Source organism: Augochlora pura, unplaced genomic scaffold (assembly GCF_028453695.1).
Source record: "Augochlora pura isolate Apur16 unplaced genomic scaffold, APUR_v2.2.1 APUR_unplaced_54, whole genome shotgun sequence".
In the NCBI taxonomy this organism is placed as follows: domain Eukaryota; kingdom Metazoa; phylum Arthropoda; class Insecta; order Hymenoptera; family Halictidae; genus Augochlora; species Augochlora pura.
Genome location: NW_027585859.1, coordinates 1 through 12,311, shown reverse-complemented (window position 1 = coordinate 12,311; position 12,311 = coordinate 1). Strand labels below are relative to the sequence as shown.

The window sequence follows — 12,311 nt, the reverse complement described above, 5'->3', positions numbered from 1 at the left end:
CCTGTTATGATCTGACACAGTGTCTCTTTTCACGTGTGCCTAGCTGAAGTCTTTTCTAGAGGACATAGAGAACGATTTCGATATGTTGAGAAACGCAACAGAGATCGAAATATTCAAGCTGCAGATCAAAAAATCGAACCGACTCAGTTTGGTGATTTTAGGTAAGGGTTGTTAATAAATATCTGTTGATAACGATGTAATGGAAGATTTCTGCGTTCGTACGACTTATAGAAAACAATGAACAGTTCACAATTGTCACTGACGAAGGAGCAATCAGTTTCAATACCATATCTCTTAATTTTTAAATGTTATAAAAATACATTAGACAAACTATTATTGATTACGATTAGTTAGAGAAAGATTCGAATAATCGTATCAAAAGATGCACGCGAGATCAAGCATTTATTTTCAGGGTTTTCCTTACACAATTGCCGTGAGCTATTTGTAGAATTACTTGAACCAAAAACAGAATATCTCCTACAGAGAAAATAGAATATCTCCTACGCATCAACACATGATTAAATATAATTTCGAATTACAGGCCTAACCATGGTAGTACTCAGCATGTACATTTTGCTTATACTCGTCCCTACGTTATTACAATCAAAGTATCAAATCCATTACCTCGCTTTCATCGGATACTTTTACAACGAGAGAAGCAGATTGTGTGACTTCGTGTCCATACAAATCTTGATATCAGGTGCGATGGGAATATTAGCAATAGCATCCACGGAAGCAACGATGGGAGTCTACGGCTTCTACCTGTCTGCATTATTTCAAATCGTCAGGTACGCTTTACCACAGTGTTAACAATATGCAATCGATATTTCAATTAACGTTCGAGAGCGGATACCATTTCCTTTCGAGCCCCCAGATACGGATCATTGCGGACACGTCGAGATACGTGTCAAATATTTTTCGACGCGCTACGTCGTACTAAAATCTCGTTAATATCGACGTGCTACAGTTGGAAAGGTTCCCTGGCAAGTTTCTATCGTTTGCTGATAGGTGACTGAACTAATATTAATTCTATGTAATTCGAGACAGCGCTGTCTGCGTCCGATAGAACTGCAAACAAGCCCGAAGACCTACGCCGGTATCCGAGTCTGACGCGAACAGAGAATGCTTTCGTTACACTGAAAGTGTCTAATTTCATGCCGGCGAGACTGTGTTTGCGGGAAGCTAATTCTTCGTTGATTCATTTCGAGGAAAAGTGACAACTTTAATTTAGCGTTTTTAATGCGATGCGTCGGAGCCATTGATTTTATATCGATCGTGCTGGACTGTACGACTTCTTTTGAAGAGAGAATTATAATAAATAAATTAATACGTATTGTAATTAATATTCTAGTACATTAATATACTAGTACACGTATATACTAGTACAGTAAAAAACAATACACTAATATACAATACTAATGTATTATACGTATAAACCACTTACAAGAAAACGATGAATTTCGATCGCACTTCTCCTCGTGATCAAACAATGAATAATTAGCAGCTGCGATCGCTGTTCCGTCGCCACGGAATCCGACATTTTCAATGTAACAATAACACACATCAGATGTTAATTCTTCCATTTGGCGAAACTCGCATTCCGCGTGCAGCGAGAATTTACAACTAGCGCTATAACATATCGGCCATGTTTTCGTCTAGCTATCGAATACGAACATCAATCGACGAAGCAGCTATGTTGGTCACATTATCCTCCATAGACGTCAGTCCTGCTGTGCGGATGCACCAGAGAGCAATTAAGTTGGTACATTCGTTAAAGATCGTAAAACTTGTTATCGAATAATATATTACCGTATTGTTTCGCGTGTTTTCCATGTCGCGCTCTTCGACGCGTCGAACGACCCGCGATTGCGTATTAACGGCGATAGGCACGCCGAGTCTGTAGGCACCGAAATGATGTTCTCTGCTTTGTCGGCGATTCTAGTGGCTGTCTTGTCGTTCGCGACGAATCTGTATCGTGTAAGTATCAACTATATTACAAGGAAAGAGACGCGTAAATTGTTTACGACGCTTCCGTCGCACAAAATAATATAACAAGCGAATATGTAACAGGCTTTCTTAGCGTTCACGGATCCGACTTCGACTTTTGAGTTGGTGTTTTGTTCCTTATTAGTAATAGGACACGTGATAATCATGTTTGTAGATAATTATACGGGACAGGCGCTAATAGACAACAGCGTCGTGGTCTTCGCCGAAACGTAAGTCCAACTCCTTTTCTATTCGCTTTGCGCCCGAAGAGAATTATTTTAAATTAGAATATTAATCGATGTGTTTCAAATCGATTGCATAGATGTCACATTGTTGAGTGAATTTAAAGTCGAGCGTAGAGTTATTGTAAATTATGCGATATTCTACTTGTTGTAACGATACTTGTTCCATGTAAATACACGTTGTAAAGGAATAATACAGCAAAGTTGTTGAATGAAACAGATACAATTCGATGTGGTACGGCGTACCATTGAAATCGCAGAAATTATTGCTACTCATATTGCTGAGAAGTTCTACCGAAGTTCATTTTAATCTTGGAAGTTTATTTATTCCGTGCTACGAAGGCTTCGCGACGGTAAATCATCATTCTTTTTATATCGTATTAAGAATCGACAGCTTTAACAAAAAGTCGCTCTTCTGTTTTTGCAGATGATGAGTTCGTCTTTTTCGTACTTCACTGTTCTTTATTCGGTCTAGGGGAACAATTCGGATGCGGTTGGTGCCTCGTAGTAATTATCACAGAATCTTAGATTTATTTGTTCCACGCGCTTTCAGCAGAACGACCGTATATCTGGCGAAGAGTATAATCGGAATGGCACTTTATTTAAAAAACACGGTGTCCTTTAAACGTGCTAAGCAAGAAGTAATTCTGGATTTGAATTCAATGTATTGTGTTTGACTATTGAGTTCACTTGTTCACCAACGAAACGATATCCTATGATGCTGATAAACCCGCTGTTAATTTTGCAAAGGCAGTCTGACGTGACATGGACCGACTTTTCTACGAGCTCGTGATATATTGTTGCAACGACCCTAATACGGAGGAATGGCTATCTTAAAAAACAAATACATTACAACTTCCAATTGTAACACGTGTTATAGAAGTTATTTCTAAGAGACAAGAACTATACCTATTATCTCCCATCGTGCTATATCTTTGCTTTACGTGATTTATTAAAAATTGTAGGAAGGAAATTCAATTTTCCGACACCTGAAACAGTTTTTAATATTTTTCATATTATTTAAAATGTAAGCAGATTTGGTTCTGTTCAAGTTATTTCGAAACAAAGTGGACTTTTAGTGCGCTTTAATGTCACAAAGGGTTCACTAATCAATTTCCAAGAGAATCGTAATAGTTTCGAATAATAGAATGATATTAAGGGGGTAGATTTGTCAAATATATTCTGCAAGATATTCGTCCACTTTTTGATCATAATTGTTAAGAAATTGTTATTTCAAAGAATTATTTATATGTCACGAATATGAAACGCTGATTGATTTTTATATCACAAACTCCGGTAAATCTTGTATTATAATTCTTATATAAAAAACTTGGCCTTTCTAATACAGAAATTTATATAATTATTATATAGAAATCTTGGCCCTTTTGATATAGAAATTTATATAATTCTTATATAGAAATCTTGGTCCTTCTAATATAGAAATTTTTATATAGAAATCTTGATTCTTCTAATATAGAGATTTACATAACCTTAATATAATTCTTATATAGAAATCTATATATAAAATCTTCTGATATCTCAACGAAGCCATCAATTCCAATTCGCAAAAAATAATTCCAATGAATCAGCTAGATATTCACTTTCTTATCTCACCATATATATACATCACTATTTACAATTGCAAGTAACATAATAAAATTAAATTTCGCAAGAATGTCTCATCGCAGCTCGCGCGGATACTTCGAATTTGCTACTGAGTACACTAGCTACACTCGTTCCGCGCGTAGAACGGTTTGTATATAAAAAATAGCGACAGCGAGCAGCTTGTTTTCGCTTCCGGAAGAAAATGATTGTTACTCTCTTTGCGACGAATGAAGGATACGTATCGATTCCGACCGGATGGTAAGAATTGCAACAAATTATATAGTTCGGTACACGGCGACGGTAACAGCACAGCTTGAATAAAATATAGAGTGGCGAGCTGTAGTCGGGCGACACCTTAGCCACACCATGCAGATACTCATCATCGTCGCCGCGCGTGAGATGGACGTATTTCGAAGGAACTATACCATCTACTATTGCATTTTACGGTTCACCGGATTATGGCCTTTCGACGAGTCCGCGTTGTCCAAGATCCATCGAATCTGCTTTTCGTTGATTCCGATGACCTGTATAGTGGTTCAGGTGATTAAGTTATTCAGATTTTAGAGGAATTCTATTTTCGAAATTATCGAATAATTTATACTTTTGCTATTATTTTTTGTGCTTACCAAAGCATGTTTATTGCATGTTTTGTATATCGCTTCGCGTTTGATAATTTTGTTTAATTTCTTAGTTTGTTGCGTGCTAGTCTTTAGCGTTTATGGTTGTGCGCGTGTGTATCAGTGGTTCGAGATATTGTTTTATGATTATCTTATGAATTAATGCCACGTGATAAGTATGATGTTTGCTGCGAGGTTTTTTTTATTAACACCCTTGTTTTTATATACTTTATGTATTTTTCATATTTTATATATGCTTCATATATTCTTCATACTCTATAATATAATTAATACGTTCTTCATATATATTTTACACTTTATATACTTCATTCTTTGAGCTATCTATTTCTTGCCTATTATAATTTTCTTTATTTTGCTCCCTTTCTCTCTCTCTCTCTCTCTCTCTCTCTTACGCCCTCTCACTCATATTTGCAACAGGCTTTAAACATTCGAAACTCTTCACTCTCTATTAATATTATTATAAACGCTCTCTATTATTCACACGCAACATTTTCTGAAATCTTACCGCATCAACTATAGCAAAAATCTCTGCGCTAATCGCGCGTACCATGCAATCCACAATTTACTTTAATCCGCAGAATTAAATTAATCTACTTTAGGACTAAATATATTACCTTCTATTATTTTCTAGGCGAACACAGTACAATATGTAGAAATAACGTTAAACAATTTACTTCCGCTCTTAACATTTTGCTGTCCGATGTTATTATTCTATTTACGGTACCTCGGTTTTATCGTGAATTTTCCAATGGTAAGTAATTAAAATAAAAGCCGTCGACGAATGGAAAATAAATTAATCAATTAATCAGAGCAGCCTGTTAATTACAAGACTAATTATCGTAATGTAACTGCAGGTGAGATCTTTTATACGAAATATAGAATACGATTGTATCACGATACAGAATCCGATCGAGGCGAATTTGTTAATGAAACATATACAGAAAACGAAGATCGTTATTAAACTGTTCCTTGGTAAGAACAAATGAGAAATATTCTATTATATTATCACGAATGGAAAATAATTTCGACCGTTGATATTGATTTAAGGTTGTTGTAACCTAAATTGAAGAATTTGAAATTTCTATTTCCTACGCCACTGAAATAAAACAATTCTGACTACTATAAATTTAATATAATTAAAAATAATTATATAACTTTTTCTAAATGTTCACTAAGTGTCGGCTAAATGTCTAGAATTTATTTAGACAACAATAGGGCAATGACAATTATTTTCTCTGTCATTAAAAAAAAATAATTTAGTTCAATATTTAAAAAAGTAACACTATTTTTCAAAATTACATCGAGTCTATCTCTATAGTTCTATATTAAAGAATTTCAATTTAACATTAACGTTTACCTGATAGTAAAATAAATTGCCACACGCTCTCGAATTCCAGGTTTGGCGTTTACAGGAATGTGCTGTATATGTCTAAAGCTACTTCTCCCTACGCTTTTACAGTCGAAATATCAACTCCACGTTCTACAATTCTGTGGATTCTTTTATTTCGAGCAAAGCAGACAAGCCGATTGGGCGAGCATACATATAATACTAACAGTCACTATTGGCTTATTAACTATCGTATGTACAGAAGGGGCGCTCACTGTTTTTGGATTATACTTGTGTGGATTGTTCGAAGTTGTTAGGTATGTCGCAAACAATACCTACTTATAGCGATTCCACTTCTGAGACGACACTGTATATTATCTACTTAAATTCGAATCGCGCGTGTTAATGCGAAGAAAAATTATTTCGATATCAATGAGAAGAAATAATTATTGTAACGCTGTCTGCCACTAATAATTCCTTTAATATGCAATATTTTAATATCGTTATGATTTTGTAACGAATATGCGAGACAGCGTCGTGCAAGATTCATTCGAGGCTTAACCCTTTGCACTGAGACACCGCAAAAGTTATTATACCAAATTCAGAAATAATTTTTATATTATCAAAGTTTAGATATCGAGAGTTATGCTATTCTACCTGTCCTGATTTAATATCTATAAAATGCGTCTGATCGAACAAGAAAGGAAATGCTATAACTCAGAAAAATGATTTCAGATTTGCAATCTAAACGGCGTGGAGAGTGCAAAGGGTTAATAGTCGACGACCGTATAATAAACGAGCCGCGATCAATCGTGTGCCTCCTCTTCCCAAATTATCCGTTTTTGTTTACAAGCTGCGGGACACACGGAGAGAATTTACTGTATAACAGTACACGAGTGTTTCTGTTCGTTCAGTTATCGAATAGAAGAAGCGGTCAACAATACAGCTAAGATTATTGCAACGAGACCAGTGGCTATCGGGCCTGCTATGGACATGTACCAGAGAGCTTATAAGTTAGTACCTTTATATATGTATATATTGGGTTGGCAATTAATTGATCGAGAATTTTGTTAAAAGACGGTCTTTGCACATTCTTTTGTTTTATCAACGTGTTCAAAGTAATTAACTTATATCGTTTTTTTACTGCCTGGACTTTCATCTTCAATTTAGCAATAAAATTGTATCGATTAGTTATTTAGTTTCGTTTTTATCACTGTTTGAAGATGGAAGAACAAGAAGCGCGTTTCAGACATATTTTATTACATTATTTCCAAAAAAGCAAGCGTCGTCAGCACGATTTTTATGTTATATACGGTATATTAAAATGAAGCCTTGAAAGAAAGGCAGCGGCAACATTGCTTCGTCTAATTGAACGAACTTATATTTTTAAGCAAAAGAATCGAATTTTCCTTCTTATTTTGTATCCGCAATTACTTAGTTGCCAACCCGATATAAAGTAAATGAGTATATATCGGAATTACTGTTTCATTACCTGTGTTATTAATAATCTGGCTCTTGCGGTGGTGAACATACGGGAACGTAAATCCTTGACCAAAGACTCGCTAAATCTGTAGGGCACAACGTGGTGATATCGTATCTATTAGCGATCATGGTGGTGGTTATTTCGTTTGCTATGAATTTATATAAGGTGAGCTTTATCGATCTTTCAACAAATTCAGCTTAAATCGATGATATTGTTTTTTGGTTTGCGACAGGCTTCTGTAATGGTCTCAGACATCCAGAGTATAGACGACACTATCACGTGTATCCTGATAGTGCTAATACATCTGATTATTATATTTCTAAATAATTATAGCGGCCAACAACTTTTCAATACTAGCGTCGACGTTTTTTATCACACGTGAGTCTAGATTTTTATGTTTAATCAGAATTTCTATGAGAATGATTAAAAAGCTGAATTGGTAGCATACAATTTGACTCGACGTTTTCCATCAGTAAGGTGTAATTTACACCAAATGATTATTTATAAATTCAAAATTATCGTAAGTTCAACCTCTTAGGCGCGACGCGCCGTTATGGCGGTTTTCACAGGTGTTTCATGCTTCACTGAAATGTCTTATTAAAGCGACAGTGTATATGTTCAATACACTAGGAAAATAATGTATATATAGCTACACCAAAAAATATATATATTAAGAAAAATAGTAATGTAGTTATGACAAATTTTATTCGCGCAAAATCCAGCCGTGCCTAAGAGGTTAGAACAATCAGTGTTCAAGCTATAATATAGTCTCGCAACTATAATATAGTCTCGCAACTATAATATAATCTCGCAATTATAATATAGTCTCGCATTTATAATATAGTCTCGCAATTATAATATAGTCTCGCAACAAAATATAACAAAATAACGCTATTAAATGAAACAGATACAATTCGTTATGGTACCGCATGCCGCCGAAGTCGCAGAAATTGTTGTTGCTGATATTGATGCAAAGTGCTCCCGGAGTGCAATTTAATCTTGCCGGTTTATTCAGCCCGTGTTACGAAGGCTTCACGACGGTAATAAATCAATGAATTAAATCAGATTAACCCCTTGCACTACGATTACTTTCGCGCGATTTTATGATTACGTTGATTAGCACTTATTTGTCCTTAATATTTATAATACTAAGACCAGGCAATTTTTGTTTCTTTTACTGTCTTTATGGACTTTTGTTTCTAGACTTTGATAACAAAAGTATTCAATTTGATTTCGATTTAGAAGAAATTAATAATATTTATATTTATTAGATATAGCATCGAATATTTATCACGAGTCTGACTCATTATTATAGTGCAAAGGGTTAACCCTTAGCACTCGAGTGGCGCTAATAAAAATCATTATATCATTTGCAAAATAATATTGACGTTATTAAAGACTGTTCTATTTAAAAGAGATTGTTAAAAGCGTAACAGTTTTACGATTCGCTAGACTCAATTTCATATTCATAACTTGTACTAAGTTATATAAAATGCAGCTGGTTAAAATAGCTATCTTAGACCTGGGCTTAAAATGGCTTCGAGTGCAAAGGGTTAATAATTGTCGTTGGTGTTGCATAGGCTCGAGGCTGAAGACATTTTTCTTTCAGATGATGAGCTCGTCATTTTCGTATTTTACTGTTCTTTGTTCGATCTAGAGGAATAGTTAAATACCACGGTCTTTTAATAGTGCTAATCGACGGTGATATTAATTAACCTTCGGAGACATCGAGTATAACAAATAGAACACTGCACAGCTGACAATTCATAGACGGCGTGAGAACCGAAGACAATCGGGAGACAATCATTAATGATAGTAAGATACAAGAAACAAGGCAAGTGAACCGGCAATTAACAATTTCAAATTCCATTGACAGATTAATTTTTCAATCTGTGAAGTTTTTGATTTTTCTTTTTATATTAGATTTCTAGATTCGAATAAAATTTTTTAATTAATCAAAGTTTATACTATGGATGATTTTAGACTATTTAGGCACTGTCGATTTTGACAATCGCAAATTTCATTGGATGATTAATTTTCAATCTGTGAAGTTTTTTGATTTTTCTTTTTTAAATTCGATTTCTAGATTCCAATAAAATTCTTTAATTAATCAATGTCTATACTATCGATGATTTTAGAGAATCTAAATATTGTTAGTTTCGAGTACGATTTATGCACGATAAGAAGAGAATGTTTTTATTGCCCCACTCACCAGACTTCGCCTTTTGTTGCTCCTTTGTTCGCGGTGTCGGGGGATTGAAATCTTTCAACGTCAGTTGCAGACTGTCGGCCAACTCAAAGACGGTATCCCCAGCCTGCAAACAAGAAGGATGCATCAGAAAAGTTAATAAACGAAAACCGAATAGACTTAAAATATGGCGAGAATGTGTCACTTTTAAATAAATCAAAGCGACCGTTCTTCTTAATTAATTCCATTTAATCGATGCAAGTTCATCCTATTGTTCAGCAAATTTAATAGTTTGTTCGTGAAAATCACATTACTATAATTATTTAGAATATATCAAGATTACGTCAGAGTTGTGTCCTGCGTCCAAGTTTAATATAAATTTGATTTGCGAGAAGATGAGTAGTACATAATTCTATTCGCATAAAGGTGAACTTGCAACAAAATTAACTTGCAAAAAGACTAACTTGAGGAAATAGTATATGTATATTTAAATAGTATAGTAGTGACTCGACTAGTAGTAGATCAACTATAGAAAATTTAGAACTGCATTCTAGCACTGCAATATATATAAATATATATTTATAATAAAACTTTTTCTAAAATATTATATTTCCATCTGTCAAATGACAGCCCTACCATTACTCTAAAATCACTCTAAAAACCACGCTTGAGATGAGAAGCCACGCTTTAAAAGAAACACTTGGAACCTATACATCCACTGTCACAATCAACGCACTCCTCGCATTTCGTCACCGACGATACCGTTCCATCAATGCTCGAGATTCGTTTCATCCTCTCCTCGCGTCTCTATAACACTCGCGCCGAGTTTCTCACAAATTTGCTTGACAAACGCTGTCGCAATATCTGTCGTCTCCATGTCTGACTCGCAGCGGCGGAAGAAATGGATGATTGATCGGCACCGCGTGCAGCGCGGAACAGAAGCTAAGAGCGAGTGCTCGAGAGAAAAAGAAAGAAAGAGAGCGAGCGGGCGAAATAGCAATAGAGAGAGAGAGAGATAATGCTTCGTTCAAGCCGTCCATGAGAATAATCGCCGCTAAATTGTATCCCATTTACTTAGCATAGCGAATGACTATGCCTTTCAATACTCCCGGGTTGCCTGTAACCGAAAGCGATCGGCCGCAGTTAAATCGATCGCAAAGTATCTACGGATGTGTCTAATGACGGTTGTTTTTTTTTATTTCGGACATAATTTTTACTCCGTGCATATATAGTGATCAATGTAATTGCGAGATGAATAAACCAACGGTGTCCGAGGTGTTCTCGGACGATTACCGCCGGCAACGTGTCCAGTGGTGGTCGAAGCCGCGATCAGCGAAAAATGAGTGGGATGGATATAGAGTACAAGACCTATTGTTTCCTGCTACGTATGATGAGCCTATGGCCTTTCGAGAACTCGTTCACGGCCAAACTATGGCGGATATTGTTCTCTGTGATACCGTTGGTGTGCATTTTCGTTCAGGTAAACGACGTTTCCTCTAATTAACCCCTTGCACTACGATTACGTGGACGATGAAGATTTTATGCGAGCTTTGTGCTGAGTAGGAGTATTTTAAACCCTTTGTAATTGGTGCCATTTTAACGATAATTTTAAAGGAACAGTGCAACGACAGTTATAGCTTTAATCATTTTTGAAATCTAATTTTTCACAATAGGAGAATTATTTTGGAACGTGCTGCAACAATTTTAGTGATTAATGCTACAATACTAATGATATTAATATTATTACTGTAATATTAATACTACAATATTAATGATATTAATAATATTATTAGTGTAATATTAATACTACAATATTAACGACACGAACGTTAATAATATTAATATTCATACTATAATATCAAACCTTTGCACTCGATGCCATTTTAATTGTACTTACATATAGTTTTTCCATTTTACAATTATATTTATAGCATTTCCAGTTATAGTTTTAATAATCTTTGAAATCTAATTTTTCATAATTGAAAAAATATTTCGGAACCTGCTGAATTTTAGTGGTGCTAAAGGGTTAATTTCTTCTACGTCGAAGACAGAAATAAATTCTGTTACCAAACTATAGAAACGAAGGTGAATAAATAAAGACGATACAGGGAAGAAAAATGGTTAAATTATTAAGAAATTGCTACAATAAAATTGCTAAATTGTCAAGTACGAATAACTGGTAATCGTCGCACAGCATGATAGGGCGGTAGTGCAAGGGGTTAAACGAGCTGCGGTGTGCGCGCGCGCGCGCGCGTCTCTCGTTTCGAAAATTCCAGTAACTCGTACAACAAACACCTAATCTGCCCTAAGCTTCAGCGGACAACTTCTTTTCAGATATCGCTAATACCCGCCGACTATACGTTCAAGAATTTACTCTTGGTACTAACGTTTGGTCTGCCTTTGTTATTGTTCTTTTGTCGATACGTCGGCGTTATCTATACGTTTCCAACAGTAAGTCACGAATGAACGGCCAAAAAAAAGAAAAAAGAAAATCGCTTACAATGCGTTTTACGCCATTGCCGTTAGCTATGGCGTATTTAACATAAATATGGTTGTTGCGCGCATAGCGTGCACGCGACGATCGTAAACAGTCCGGTTATGGTTTTACCCTTTTTATGTGACTTCAGATCAGATTTATTTTCGAAAGTATACAAACCGACTTGACCACGCTGAGTAATCCGGACGAAATGAAGATATTGTTGAAACACGTGTACAGTTCGAGGCGTGTCGTCCACGCATTTGTGTGTAAGAATTATGATTTCTTTTGTTTAAACACGTTCACCGTGCTTGTTCGTTTCATAGTGAACTGCGATCATTTCAGGCGACGATCATCTCGGTATAT

The 12,311-nt window shown here is 35.5% G+C and overlaps 3 protein-coding genes and 1 long non-coding RNA gene across 7 annotated transcripts; 3 read left to right on the top strand and 1 right to left on the bottom strand.

Annotated features, from left to right (window-relative positions):
- Positions 1-26: 26 nt before the first annotated feature.
- On the top strand, positions 27-3,704 carry LOC144477939 (uncharacterized). Of its 2 annotated transcripts, XM_078195661.1 has the most exons (7): positions 27-161; positions 542-788; positions 1,660-1,758; positions 1,887-1,977; positions 2,071-2,216; positions 2,449-2,581; positions 2,656-3,704. In XM_078195661.1, exons 1-7 carry the CDS (start codon positions 83-85, stop codon positions 2,701-2,703), a joined length of 843 nt encoding a protein of 280 aa, XP_078051787.1. In that variant the 5' UTR covers positions 27-82; the 3' UTR covers positions 2,704-3,704. The 2 variants fall into 2 exon arrangements, with proteins under 2 accessions (XP_078051787.1, XP_078051788.1); XM_078195662.1 differs by lacking the exons at positions 2,449-2,581; positions 2,656-3,704 and adding an exon at positions 2,309-2,421.
- A 167-nt stretch (positions 3,705-3,871) lies between these two features.
- On the top strand, positions 3,872-10,216 carry LOC144477938 (uncharacterized). The gene is made up of 10 exons (XM_078195659.1): positions 3,872-4,091; positions 4,162-4,373; positions 5,103-5,222; positions 5,326-5,443; positions 5,869-6,115; positions 6,713-6,811; positions 7,356-7,446; positions 7,514-7,659; positions 8,189-8,321; positions 8,891-10,216. Exons 1-10 carry the CDS (start codon positions 4,061-4,063, stop codon positions 8,936-8,938), a joined length of 1,245 nt encoding a protein of 414 aa, XP_078051785.1. The 5' UTR covers positions 3,872-4,060; the 3' UTR covers positions 8,939-10,216.
- Positions 6,368-10,344, bottom strand: LOC144477941 (uncharacterized). 3 transcript variants are annotated; one of them, XR_013495296.1, is made up of 4 exons: positions 10,206-10,344; positions 9,494-9,596; positions 7,291-7,366; positions 6,368-6,783 (listed from the first exon to the last, which is right to left on the bottom strand). It is a non-coding gene; the product is annotated as an uncharacterized LOC144477941 (long non-coding RNA). The 3 variants fall into 3 exon arrangements; XR_013495294.1 differs by lacking the exon at positions 10,206-10,344 and having other exon boundaries at positions 9,494-9,626; XR_013495295.1 differs by lacking the exon at positions 10,206-10,344 and having other exon boundaries at positions 6,368-6,780; positions 9,494-9,626.
- A 132-nt stretch (positions 10,345-10,476) lies between these two features.
- On the top strand, positions 10,477-12,305 carry LOC144477940 (uncharacterized). The gene is made up of 3 exons (XM_078195663.1): positions 10,477-10,949; positions 11,804-11,920; positions 12,097-12,305. The coding sequence occupies exons 1-3, from the start codon at positions 10,721-10,723 to the stop codon at positions 12,144-12,146; spliced, it is 396 nt and encodes a 131-aa protein (XP_078051789.1). The 5' UTR covers positions 10,477-10,720; the 3' UTR covers positions 12,147-12,305.
- Positions 12,306-12,311: the final 6 nt, after the last annotated feature.

Bases quoted from the DNA above. Each gene is read 5' to 3' on its own strand.
- LOC144477940 (XM_078195663.1), top strand. From the start codon at position 10,721: ATGAATAAACCAACGGTGTCCGAGGTGTTCTCGGACGATTACCGCCGG. The intron at 10,950-11,803 runs GTAAACGACGTT...ACTTCTTTTCAG, and splicing joins TGGTGTGCATTTTCGTTCAG to ATATCGCTAATACCCGCCGA. The intron at 11,921-12,096 runs GTAAGTCACGAA...ATGTGACTTCAG, and splicing joins TTATCTATACGTTTCCAACA to ATCAGATTTATTTTCGAAAG.
- LOC144477939 (XM_078195661.1), top strand. From the start codon at position 83: ATGTTGAGAAACGCAACAGAGATCGAAATATTCAAGCTGCAGATCAAA. The intron at 162-541 runs GTAAGGGTTGTT...TTCGAATTACAG, and splicing joins ACTCAGTTTGGTGATTTTAG to GCCTAACCATGGTAGTACTC. The intron at 1,978-2,070 runs GTAAGTATCAAC...AATATGTAACAG, and splicing joins TCGCGACGAATCTGTATCGT to GCTTTCTTAGCGTTCACGGA.
- LOC144477938 (XM_078195659.1), top strand. From the start codon at position 4,061: ATGAAGGATACGTATCGATTCCGACCGGATG. The intron at 4,092-4,161 runs GTAAGAATTGCA...AATAAAATATAG, and splicing joins GTATCGATTCCGACCGGATG to AGTGGCGAGCTGTAGTCGGG. The intron at 6,812-7,355 runs GTTAGTACCTTT...CCTTGACCAAAG, and splicing joins ATGTACCAGAGAGCTTATAA to ACTCGCTAAATCTGTAGGGC.